Source organism: Lepus europaeus, unplaced genomic scaffold (genome assembly GCF_033115175.1).
Source record: "Lepus europaeus isolate LE1 unplaced genomic scaffold, mLepTim1.pri SCAFFOLD_28, whole genome shotgun sequence".
Lineage (NCBI taxonomy): Eukaryota > Metazoa > Chordata > Mammalia > Lagomorpha > Leporidae > Lepus > Lepus europaeus.
In genome coordinates this window covers 8,508,361-8,521,225 of record NW_026909158.1, presented here as the reverse complement: position 1 = coordinate 8,521,225, position 12,865 = coordinate 8,508,361, and the positions used below count along the sequence as shown (strand labels likewise).

The following is a 12,865-nucleotide window of genomic DNA, read 5'->3' as shown; positions in this document are numbered from 1 at the left end:
GTTTTCTGGATATTATCAAAGCATTTTATTGTTTTGAATGTTTTTATCAGGGGACATTTAATTTTGTACCGTAGAAACACTAATTGTTTGCACATGGAGACACCAGCTCTACACATTCGTATTTTCTGGGGAGAAAGCTAGAGAGACTGCGGCAAACAAACATGATATTTCTGTTTGTATCGATGACATTTTATGCACTTTCCTAACGAAAAGACTTTGCTTTTCTCCAAAATCATTTTTACTGTGATTTTATCGTTCCATTGCATACAAGATCCACAACACTTTATCCGGATATGCCTGGATGAAACCAGAAATATCCGGTTGTGTTTTGGTTAACTCAATCCCAGATATTGCTACAGCCTCTGTGTTTTTGTTTTCCTGATATTATCAACAGACTTTATTGTTTTGAATGTTTTTTATCAGGGAACATTTAATTTTGTGCTGGGAATCACTAATTGTTTCCACATGGAGACACCAGCTAAACACTTTCGTATTTTCTAGGGAGAAAGCTAGAGGAACTGCGGCAAACAAGCGTGATATTTCTGTTTGTATCGGTGACATTTTATGCACTTGCCAAATGAGAAGACTTTGCTTTTCTGCTAAACCAGTTATACTGTGATTTTCCCGGTCCATTGCGTATGAATTCCACACCAGTTTGTCCGGATATGACTGGATCTAACTGGAAATATCTGGTTGTGTTTTGGCTAACTCAATCCCAGTTATTGCTACAGTCTGTGTTTGTGTATTCCTGATATTATCAACGGACTTTATTCTTCTGAATGTTTTTTATTGGGGAACTTTTTATTTTGAGCTTAGATACACGAATTGGTTCCACATGGAGACACCAGCTCTACACATTCCTATATTCTAGGGAGAAAGCTAGAGGAACTGCGGCAAACTAACATGATATGTCTGTTTGTATCGATGACATTTTATGCACTTGCCTAACGAAAAGACTTTGCTTTTCTCCAAAACCATTTTTACTGTGATTTTCTTGGTCCATTGCATAAGAATTCCACACCACTTTCTCTGGATATGCCTGGATGAAACCAGAAATATCCAGTTGTGTTTTGGCTAACTCAATCCGAAATATTGTGAAAGCTTCTGTATTTGTGTTTTCTGGATATTATCGATGGACTTTATTGTGTTGAATGATTTTATCAGGGAACATTTAATTTTCTACCATTGAAACACTAATTGGTTCCACATGGGGACACCAGCTCTACACATTCGTATTTTCTAGGTAGAAAGCTAGAGGAACTGCGGCAAACAAACGTGATATTTCTGTTTGTATCGATCACATTTTATGCACTTGCCTAACGAGAAGACTTTGCTTTTCTGATAAACCAGTTGTACTTTGATTTTCCCGGTCCATTGCATACGAATTCCACACCAGTTTGTCCGGATATGACTGGATCCAACTAGAAATATCCGGTTGTGTTTTGGCTAACTCAATCCCAGATATTGCTAAAGTCTGTGTTTGTGTATTCCTGATATTATCAACAGACTTTATTCTTCTGAATGTTTTTTATTGGGGAACTTTTTATTTTGAGCTTAGATACACTAATTGGTTCCACATGGAGACACCAGCTCTACATATTTGTATTTTCTAGGGAGAAAGCTAGAGGAACTGTGACAAATAAGCTTGATATTTCTGTTTGTATCGATGACATTTTATGCACTTGCCTTACAAAAAGACTTTGCTATTCTCCAAAACCATTTTAACTGTGATTTTCTCGGTCCATTGCATACAAATTCCACACCATTTTGTCCAGATATGACTGGATGAAACCAGAAATATCCGGTTGTGTTTTGGCTAACTCAATCCCAGATATTGCTGCAGCCTCTGTGTTTCTGTTTTCTGGATATTATCAAAGCATTTTATTGTTTTGAATGTTTTTATCAGGGAACATTTAATTTTGTACCGTAGAAACAATAATTGTTTGCACATGGAGACACCAGCTCTACACATTCGTATTTTCTAGGGAGAAAGCTAGAGAGACTGCAGCAAACAAACATTATTTCTGTTTGTATCGATGACATTTTTTGCACTTTCCTAACGAAAAGACTTTGCTTTTCTCCAAAACCATTTGTACTGTGATTTTATCGGTCCATTGCATACAAGTTCCACAACACTTTATCCGGATATGACTGGATGAAACCAGAAATATCCGGTTGTGTTTTGGTTAACTCAATCCCAGATATTGCTACAGCCTCTGTGTTTTTGTTTTCCTGATATTATCCACAGACTTTAGTGTTTTGAATGTTTTTTATCAGGGAACATTTAATTTTGTGCTGGGAATCACTAATTGTTTCCACATGGAGACACCAGCTAAACACTTTCGTATTTTCTAGGGAGAAAGCTAGAGGACCTGCGGCAAACAAACGTGATATTTCTGTTTGTATAGATGACATTTTATGCACTTGCCTAACGAGAAGACTTTGCTTTTCTGCTAAACCAGTTGTACTGTGATTTTCCCGGTCCATTCTGTACGAATTCCACACCAGTTTGTCCGGATATGACTGGATCTAACTGGAAATATCCGGTTGTGTTTTGGCTAACTCAATCCCAGATATTGCTAAAGCCTGTGTTTGTGTATTCCTGATATTATCAACGGACTTTATTCTTTTGAATGTTTTTTATTGGGGAACTTTATATTTTGAGCTTAGATACACTAATTGGATCCACATGGAGACACCAGCTCTACATATTTGTATTTTCTAGGGAGAAAGCTAGAGGAACTGTGACAAATAAGCTTGATATTTCCATTTGTATCAATGACATTTTATGCACTTGCCTAACGAAAAGACTTTGCTTTTCTCCAAAACCATTTTAACTGTGATTTTCTCGGTCCATTGCATACAAATTCCACACCACTTTGTCCAGATATGACTGGATGAAACCAGAAAATCCGGTTGTGTTTTGGCTAACTCTAGCCCAGATATTGCTGCAGCCTCTGTGTTTCTGTTTTCTGGATATTATCAAAGCATTTTATTGTTTTGAATGTTTTTATCAGGGAACATTTAATTTTGTACCGTAGAAACACTAATTGTTTGCACATGGAGACACCAGCTCTACACATTCGTATTTTCTTGGGAGAAAGCTAGAGAGACTGCGGCAAACAAACATGATATTTCTGTTTGTATCGATGACATTTTATGCACTTTCCTAACGAAAAGACTTTGCTTTTCTCCAAAACCATTTTTACTGTGATTTTATCGGTCCATTGCATACAAGTTCCACAACACTTTACCCGGATATGCCTGGATGAAACCAGAAATATCCAGTTGTGTTTTGGTTAACTCAATCCCAGATATTGCTACAGCCTCTGTGTTTTTGTTTTCCTGATATTATCCACAGACTTTATTGTTTTGAATGTTTTTTTATCAGGGAACATTTAATTTTGTGCTGGGAATCACTAATTGTTTCCACATGGAGACACCAGCTCTACACATTCGTATTATCTAGGGAGAAAGCTAGAGGAACTGCGGCAAACAAACGTGATATTTCTGTTTGTATCGATGACATTTTATGCACTTGCCTAACGAGAAGACTCTGCTTTTCTGCTAAACCAGTTGTACTGTGATTTTCCCAGTCCATTGCATATGAATTCCACAGAAATTTCTCCTGGAAAGGACCGGATGCAACCAGAAATATCCGGTTGTGTTTTGGCTAACTCAATCCCAGATATTGCTACAGCCTCTGTGTTTGTGTTTTCCAGATATTATCAACGGAATTTATTGTTCTGAATATTTTTTATCAGGGAACGTTTAATTTTGAGCTTAGATACACGAATTGGTTCCACATGGAGACACCAGCTCTACACATTCCTATATTCTAGGGAGAAAGCTAGAGGAACTGCGGCAAACTAACATGATATTTCTGTTTGTATCGATGACATTTTATGCACTTGCCTAACGAAAAGACTTTGCTTTTCTCCAAAACCATTTTTACTGTGATTTTCTTGGTCCATTGCATAAGAATTCCACACCACTTTCTCTGGATATGCCTGGATGAAACCAGAAATATCCAGTTGTGTTTTGGCTAACTCAATCCGAAATATTGTGAAAGCCTCTGTGTTTGTGTTTTCTGGATATTATCGATGGACTTTATTGTGTTGAATGATTTTATCAGGGAACATTTAATTTTCTACCATTGAAACACTAAGTGGTTCATCATGGGGACACCAGCTCTACACATTCGTATTTTCTAGGTAGAAAGCTAGAGGAACTGCGGCAAACAAACGTGATATTTCTGTTTGTATCGATGACATTTTATGCACTTGCCTAACGAGAAGACTTTGCTTTTCTGCTAAACCAGTTGTACTGTGATTTTCCCGGTCCATTGCATACGAATTCCACAGAAATTTCTCCGGGCAAGGACCTGATGAAACCAGAAATATCTGGTTGTGTTTTGGCTAACTCAATCCTGAAACAATTAGGCAGGTTAGTTTTGAAATGGAGTCGCTTGAGCTAACTGCATATTGTTCTGCTTCTGTATTAATTGGCTGGGGTTGCAACAATTTTTGCAAGAAATGAAAATGCTTTCATAAGATGGCTGAACTTTAGCTGAACTTGCAGTTTGTAACCATTTTTGTAACCGTTTTTAGGAACTATAAAAGCCAAAGTTAACAGAGAATGTACCCAACTTATATCCTGTGACAACACTACAAGTTATTACACACTACATTGACCCCTGCCCTTGCTTGCTCAAGCTAGAAATGAAAACCACAAGGCACGTACAGCATGTAACTTCTTCACTTTTACCCTGGAAACCCACTTTTACCTTGTATTCCTTTAGGTTACCAAATGAAATTGTAACACTGTGGAAATATGCTAATGTTGTGGTTTTAAGCCTTAAATACTCTGTGAAATTGATGATCGAGGCCGCTCTCTCTGCACTGCACTAGAGGGTGCTGTTGTGTTGTTGAGACGGCCCATTTGCAAATGCAATAAACTTCCTCTTGCTCTTGCAGCGATTGGAGTGGAGTCTGTGTTTCTGGGGGTCCGGATAGTGGGACACCTGCTTAAGGGGTCTTACATTTCTTGGGGGCTCGTCCGGGATTCAGACCCCCCCAGATTCACCCTCCATCTCCCAATCCGAGGTAAGTCTCTTCTGTTTTGTGTATTTTTGTGTGTTTCACTGTCCATTTCCCCGGGGCGCCTGGCGTACCGGTGTTTATGTTTACAGGTGATAAGAGCCAGTAGTAGGTAAGGACAGATGTGTCCGGACCCCTGGCTCAAGCCCTGGAGGACGCTCCAGCGGTGTTCTGGGAGAGGGCTGGTTAGGCAGCCGCTCCCATCGGAAGTTTTGGTTTCAGTTTTGTTTCGTTCCATTGTCGCGCGCAGTATGATTGTGTGTTTTGTAATTATGTTCTGTGTTATGATTATGATTTACTTTTTCTTTCCCAATATGAGACAGGGATTAACCACGCCTTTAAGCCTTATTTTAGATCATTGGAAAGAGGTCCAAGAATGGGCCCAAATCTTGTCCCTGAAGGTGCGAAACCAGGTGCAAAATCCCCCAAATTGGGTAAAACCTTTTCTTTTCTCCAACAGGGTGGTGGCGGAGCTCGATCCCGCTGCTCCCGTCACCGCCCTAAAAATGAAGCCCAGCCCTGAGTTGCCAACGGCCACCCCGGCGGCGGAGTCGGGCCCCAAACCCACTCCGCCCCTATCTGTGACACCTCTAGACCCACTTTTGCAGGCCCTCCTGACTACGGAAGAAAGACAACGAGTTCTCACGGAAGCTCGGAAGAGCGTTCCGGGGGACAATGGTCAACCCACCCAACTGCCAAACGAAATTGATGCAGCTTTCCCGTTAACCAGACCAGATTGGGATTTTAATACGGCAGCCGGTAGGGAACGACTCCGTCTCTATCGCCAGATTCTCCTGACAGGTCTCAAAAGGGCAGGGAGATGCCCTACTGATTTGGCTAGGGTAATCCAGGGTAAGGAAGAGACCCCGGCAGGGTTTCTGGAAAGGTTAGCTAAAATCCTGGTCACCGCAGTGAGCAAATTAAACAGACAAGATAGGTCAGGTTACGGTAGAGGTCAGACAGGGAAATACCCGGGAGATAATAATAGACCACGGAAAAGACCACGGATAGAACGAGACCAGTGTGTGTACTGCAAGGAGAGAGGACACTGGGCCAGAGACTGTCCAAATAAAAATGTCACCAGAGAAAAGAAGGAGGACGGGGTGGGGGCCAGTGAGGCCCTACTGAAACAGCTGGAACAGGAGCTGTCCCTGCTGCCCCTAACGGAGCCTACCATCACCGCCAACTTTAGCCTCTTTGCTCCCTTTGGCAGTGGCTGCCCGATCAGCGGGCAGAGCCAGCTGAGGGGGGCCTTTGGAAGTGGGGCGCTGCCCACTGGCCCCGACTACTACTCCCAGCTGCTTACCAAGAATAACCTGAGTAACCCTGAACGTATTCGGTTTGAAACAACGACCTCCCTCGATCCCGCCACGCTGCTACTGGAACCAGGAGACCAAAACACAGGTCAGTCATAACTGCCAACAGGTGCTGGCCGAAGTCCATGGGGCCCGAGAGGACCTGACAGATCGGCCCCTACCAGATGCTGAGTACACCTGGTATAATGAAGACAGCAGCTTCCTCCATCAAGAAGCCTTCCCGACCAAGGAAGGAACCGCACTAATATTTCCCCGATTTGGACTACCAAAAGGTACTGGGGTCAGACAACGGACCCGCTATCATCTCCCGGGTGAGTCAGTTGGTGGCCAGGGTGCTGGGGATTTAGTCAGGTAAAACGTATGAGCAGAACAATTAAGGAGACCTTAGCTAAATTAATAGTGGAGACTGGCACTAGGGACTGGGTCAAGTTGCTGCCGATGGCTTTGTTGAAGGCCCATAATATTACTGTTGCTAGACTTTAATTGTCCAAGGACTAACTCTGGAAAGGAGCTAAAGTTAACTATCTGTTTTAATTGACTGAGTGTTTTGCAGTAGTCCTGATTGATCTGGCTTTGTCAGTCTTCTGGTGAGGTAAGAAGAGCCAACCAGGCTCTATGGAAAACATCAAGTATAAAAGTGTGTACTTGGTAAAGAGTGTTCTTAGTAAGAAGGGCTAAAAAGAAAAGAGCTTTTTAAATAAGGAAAGGACATGGTTTGTAAGAATGACTTTATCCTGATGGCTAGTTTACTCTAGACTGGAATGGAAATGGTAAAATATTTAAAGTAAGTTGGAGAGGGTATGTAAAAGTTACAAAAAAATTATAAAAATAAAAAATGATGGGAGGCCGGCACAGTGTTCCTAAGGCTACTGTCACATACCATAAGACAGATAGCAAGAGAGAATACCCAGATCTCCCTCGACGCCCATATGCCAGCTGTGAAGAAGTTACGGAAGATGGAACTCCATCCATAATCCCAAAATTTTGGGTATTCCTCTTGAGGGAAAAGGTTAGGCAGGAAGCCAGTTGTGAGCTTGTGTGTGTGTGACAGGCCTAAAGAGAAGGCATTTGTATGCATCCGCATCTCAAACACCCTGCTCCCCTCCTTTGTTTCAAAACAACAATTAGGGAGACCTTAACTAAGTTGATAATGGAGACTGGCACTAGAGACTGGGTTGAATTGCTGCCAATGGCTTTGTTTAGGGCTCGCAAAACACCTTCTGTATGTGGACTAACATCTTATGAAATATTGTATGGAGGCCCTCCACCCGCGGCAGATTTGTTGGGACCCAGTATTGACTCTTTTGCAACATCCCCTACTTTGCAGACTCGTTTCCGTGCCTTGCAGCTGATTCACAAGCACATGGGGAAGCAGCTGGCTGCCGCATATTAGTCCAAAGGCCCCATGCTCCCACACTCGTTCCAGGCTGGGGACACCGTCTACGTTCGCAGGCACCAGACCAAGAATCTTGAGCCGCGCTGGAAAGGACCTTACACAGTACTACTGACCACACCGACGGCGGTAAAGGTGGACGGAATCGCCGCCTGGATTCACGTGTCGCACGTCAAGAAAGCAGCAACTGAACAGAGTCAAGGGACAGGCAGCCCTGCCGACAAGCCGACACCGGAATGGAGACTACAACGCACTCAAAACCCCCTCAAGATAAGACTATTTTGCTCTTAGTATTCTTTTTCAGCATGGTTGTAGTAAACTCAAGTCCTCATATCCCTTATCATATTACTTGGCAGCTTATTAATTTAAGAACCGGAGCAATTGTCAATAGCACCTCTGGTTTTAATGTTCTTAGTGATTATTTTCCTGAATTGTATTTTGACCTTTGTCAACTTTTTGATGCTGACGATGTATGTGTTGGGAAGGGAGGAACCTATGTCTGTCCAGGGGGAAAGAATGGAAAATCCCTTCCTGGTTGCGGGGGCCCCGAAGTAGGATACTGTGAAAAATGGGGATGTGAAACCACTGGAAGTGCACACTGGAAACCCTCCTCTTCATGGGACCTGATTACTATCGGGGCGGCTCCAGGTATAATATTTAGTAACTGTGGGGGTAGGGACTGTAGTACTTGTATAAATGGGACGTTGGGTAGGTGTCACCTCCAGATCCTTCGCTTCACAGATAAGGGAAAACAGGACAAATGGGTCGGGCCTAAGTCATGGGACATATACTTGTATAGACCGGCCAGAGACCCCTTTGCCCTATTCGCCTTGAACCAGATGGTTGCTGTCGCAACCGTATCGGTTGGACCAAATAAAATATTAACAGATCAGAGGAGCCCAACCTCCCCACACTTTGCAAAGGGGAAATCTCTTGGGCAGGTACTTGTCAGAAATCGGCCCAGTCAGACGCCTGCCAGCAGTCAGTCCAGTCTGGCTTCCCCGACAACCGTTTTCCCGAATAAGCACGTAGTAGCAACGCCTCCTCCGCCCGGCCCTGAAAATTCCTCCTTACCCGGAACGGGGCATAGGCTCCTCAACCTAATACATGGGGCCTTCCAAGCATTGAATGGCTCTGACCCCGATAGGACCTGGGATTGCTGGCTGTGCCTAGCCTCACCTCCCCCTTATTATGAGGGAGTAGCTGTCATTGGAAATTGGACCAACCATACTATTGCCCCTCCCCAGTGCACCAATTTGCCATCCCACCGCCTAACTCTTCCAGAAGTGTCAGGGCAGGGACTCTGTGTAGGCTCCATTCCCCCTCAATATCAGGGCCTCTGTAATAAAACTATGACCCTCAAACCAGGCACCTATTATTTAACAGGACCAAATTGAACATTTTGGGCATGCAATACAGGCCTAACCCCCTGCTTGGCAGGACAAGCTCATAATCAAACTCATGAATGGTGCGTCATGGTTGAAGTATGGCCTCGGGTCACATTACATGACCCTGAGGAAGTCTACCGACAATATGAGGGAAATCTTCGGCTCCCTAGGGAACCCCTAACAATAACCCTAGCCCTCATATTGGGAGAACTCATAGTCAGGGGCATTGGGGCAGGCATAGGTACCGGAGCTGCTGCCCTAAGACAAATCAGTTTCACCTGCTACAACAAGCTATGCATTCAGATTTACAAGCTTTAGAAGAATCTGTCAGTGCCTTGGAAAAGTCCTTAACTTCACTCTCCGAGGTATTATTACAAAATAGAAGGGGGCTGGACCTGGTATTTTTAAAGGAAGGAGGACTCTGTGCAGCCCTAAAGGAAGAGTGTTGTTTCTATGCGGATCACACTGGAGTGGTCAGAGACAGCATGGCAAAATTAAGGGAGAGACTAAAACAACGACAGAGCCATTTTGAGGCAGGACAGTCCTGGTTTCAGAGCTGGTTTAACTCATCCCCTTGGTTAACAGCCTTAATCTCCACCATCACATGGCCCTTGATAATATTACTTTTAATCTTAACCTTTGGACCCTGCATAATAAATAGGCTTCTTCAGTTTATTAACAGTAGACTGTCTATCACCCATGCCCTGGTCCTGACCCAGCAGTACCAAAGTTTAAAAACAGAAGACATAGAACAAACATTTTAGGATGCAGCTATTCCTTAAATTTTAAGATTAAAATTTGCCAAGAAAAAGAGGAGGGAGTGAAAGAATTAGGCAGGTTAGGTTTGAAATAGAGTTGCTTGAGCTAACTGCATATTGTTCTGCTTCTGTATTAATTGGCTGGGCTTGCAACAATTTTTGCAAGAAATGAAAATGCTTTCATAAGATGGCTGAACTTTAGCTGAACTTGCAGTATGTAACCGTTTTTGTAACCGTTTTTAGGAACTATAAAAGCCAAAGTTAACAGAAAATGTACCCAACTTATATCCTGTTACAACACTACAAGTTATTACACACTACATTGACCCCTGCCCTTGCTTGCTCAAGCTAGAAATGAAAACCACAAGGCATGTACAGCATGTAACTTCTTCACTTTTACCCTGGAAACCCACTTTTACCTTGTAATCCTTTAGGTTACCAAATGAAATTGTAACACTGTGGAAATATGCTAATGTTGTGGTTTTAAGCCTTAAATACTCTGTGAAATTGATGATCGAGGCCGCTCTCTCTGCACTGCACTAGAGGGTGCTGTTGTGTTGTTGAGACGCCCCATTTGCAAATGCAATAAACTTCCTCTTGCTCTTGCAGCGATTGGAGTGGAGTCTGTGTTTCTGGGGGTCCGGATTGTGGGACACCTGCTTAAGGGGTCTTACAATCCCAGATATTGCTACAGCCTCTGTGTTTGTGTTTTCCGGATATTATCAACGGAATTTATTGTTCTGAATGTTTTTTATCAGAGAACGTTTAATTTTGAGCTTAGATACACTAATTGGTTCCACATGGAGACAAGAGCTCTACACATTCCTATATTCTAGGGAGAAAGCTAGAGGAACTGCGGCAAACTAACATGATATGTCTGTTTGTATCGATGACATTTTATGCACTTGCCTAACGAAAAGACTTTGCTTTTCTCCAAAACCATTTTTACTGTGATTTTCTTGGTCCATTGCATAAAAATTCCACACCACTTTCTCTGGATGTGCCTGGATGAAACCAGAAATATCCAGTTGTGTTTTGGCTAACTCAATCCGAAATATTGTGAAAGCCTCTGTGTTTGTATTTTCTGGATATTATCGATGGACTTTATTGTGTTGAATGATTTTATCAGGGAACATTTAATTTTCTGCCATTGAAACACTAATTGGTTCATCATGGGGACACCAGCTCTACACATTCGTATTTTCTAGGGAGAAAGCTAGAGGAACTGCGGCAAACAAACGTGATATTTCTGTTTGTATCGATGACATTTTATGCACTTGCCTAACAAGAAGACTTTGCTTTTCTGATAAACCAGTTGTACTGTGATTTTCCCTGTCCAATGCGTACGAATTCCACACCAGTTTGTCCGGATATGACTGGATCTAACTGGAAATATCCGGTTGTGTTTTGGCTAACTCAATCCCAGTTATTGCTACAGTCTGTGTTTGTGTATTCCTGATATTATCAACGGACTTTATGCTTTTGAATGTTTTTTATTGGGGAACTTTTTATTTTGAGCTTTGATACACTAATTGGATCCACATGGAGACACCAGCTCTACATATTTGTATTTTCTAGGGAGAAAGCTAGAAGAACTGTGACAAATAATCTTGATATTTCTGTTTGTATCGATGACATTTTATGCACTTGCCTAACGAAAAGACTTTGCTTTTCTCCAAAAGCATTTTAACTGTGATTTTCTCGGTCCATTGCATACAAGTTCCACAACACTTTGTCCAGATATGACTGGATGAAACCAGAAATATCCGGTTGTGTTTTGGGTAACTCAATCCGAAATATCGTGAAAGCCTCTGTGTTTCTCTTTTCTGGATATTATCAAAGCATTTTATTGTTTTGAATGTTTTTATCAGGGAACATTTAATTTTGTACCGTAGAAACACTAATTGTTTGCACATGGAGACACCAGCTCTACACATTCGTATTTTCTGGGGAGAAAGCTAGAGAGACTGCGGCAAACAAACATGATATTTCTGTTTGTATCGATGACATTTTATGCACTTTCCTAACGAAAAGACTTTGCTTTTCTCCAAAACCATATTTACTGTGATTTTATCGGTACATTGCATACAAGTTCCACACCACTTTGTCCAGATATTCCTGGATGAAACCAGAAATATCCGGTTGTGTTTTGGTTAACTCAATCCCAGATATTGCGACAGCCTCTGTGTTTTTGTTTTCCTGATATTATCCACAGTCTTTATTGTTTTGAATGTTTTTTATCAGGGAACATTTAATTTTGTGCTGGGAATCACTAATTGTTTCCACATGGAGACACCAGCTAAACACTTTCGTATTTTCTAGGGAGAAAGCTAGAGGAACTGCGGCAAACAAACGTGATATTTCTGTTTGTTAGATGACATTTTATGCACTTGGCTAACGAGAAGACTTTGCTTTTCTGCTAAACCAGTTGTACTGTGATTTTCCCGGTCCATTGCATACGAATTCCACAGACATTTCTCCGGGCAAGGACCGGGTGAAACCAGAAATATCCGGTTGTGTTTTGGCTAACTCAATCCCAGATATTGCTACAGCCTCTGTGTTTGTGTTTTCCGGATATTATCAACGGAATTTATTGTTCTGAATGTTTTTTATCAGGGAACGTTTAATTTTGAGCTTAGATACACTAATTGGTTCCACATGGAGACACCAGCTCTACACATTCCTATATTCTAGGGAGAAAGCTAGAGGAACTGCGGCAAACTAACATGATATGTCTGTTTGTATAGATGACATTTTATGCACTTGCCTAACGAAAAGACTGCTTTTCTCCAAAACCATTTTTACTGTGATTTTCTTGGTCCATTGCATAAGAATTCCACACCACTTTCTCTGGATATGCCTGGATGAAACCAGAAATATCCAGTTGTGTTTTGGCTAACAATCCGAAATA

At 42.1% G+C, this 12,865-nt stretch overlaps 1 protein-coding gene across 1 annotated transcript; it reads left to right on the top strand.

Annotated features, from left to right (window-relative positions):
• The first annotated feature begins 8,113 nt into the window (after positions 1-8,113).
• Positions 8,114-9,960, top strand: LOC133754687 (MLV-related proviral Env polyprotein-like). The gene is given in 2 exon segments (XM_062185117.1): positions 8,114-9,455; positions 9,458-9,960. Coding segments are annotated over 2 exon segments (1,845 nt in total).
• Positions 9,961-12,865: the final 2,905 nt, after the last annotated feature.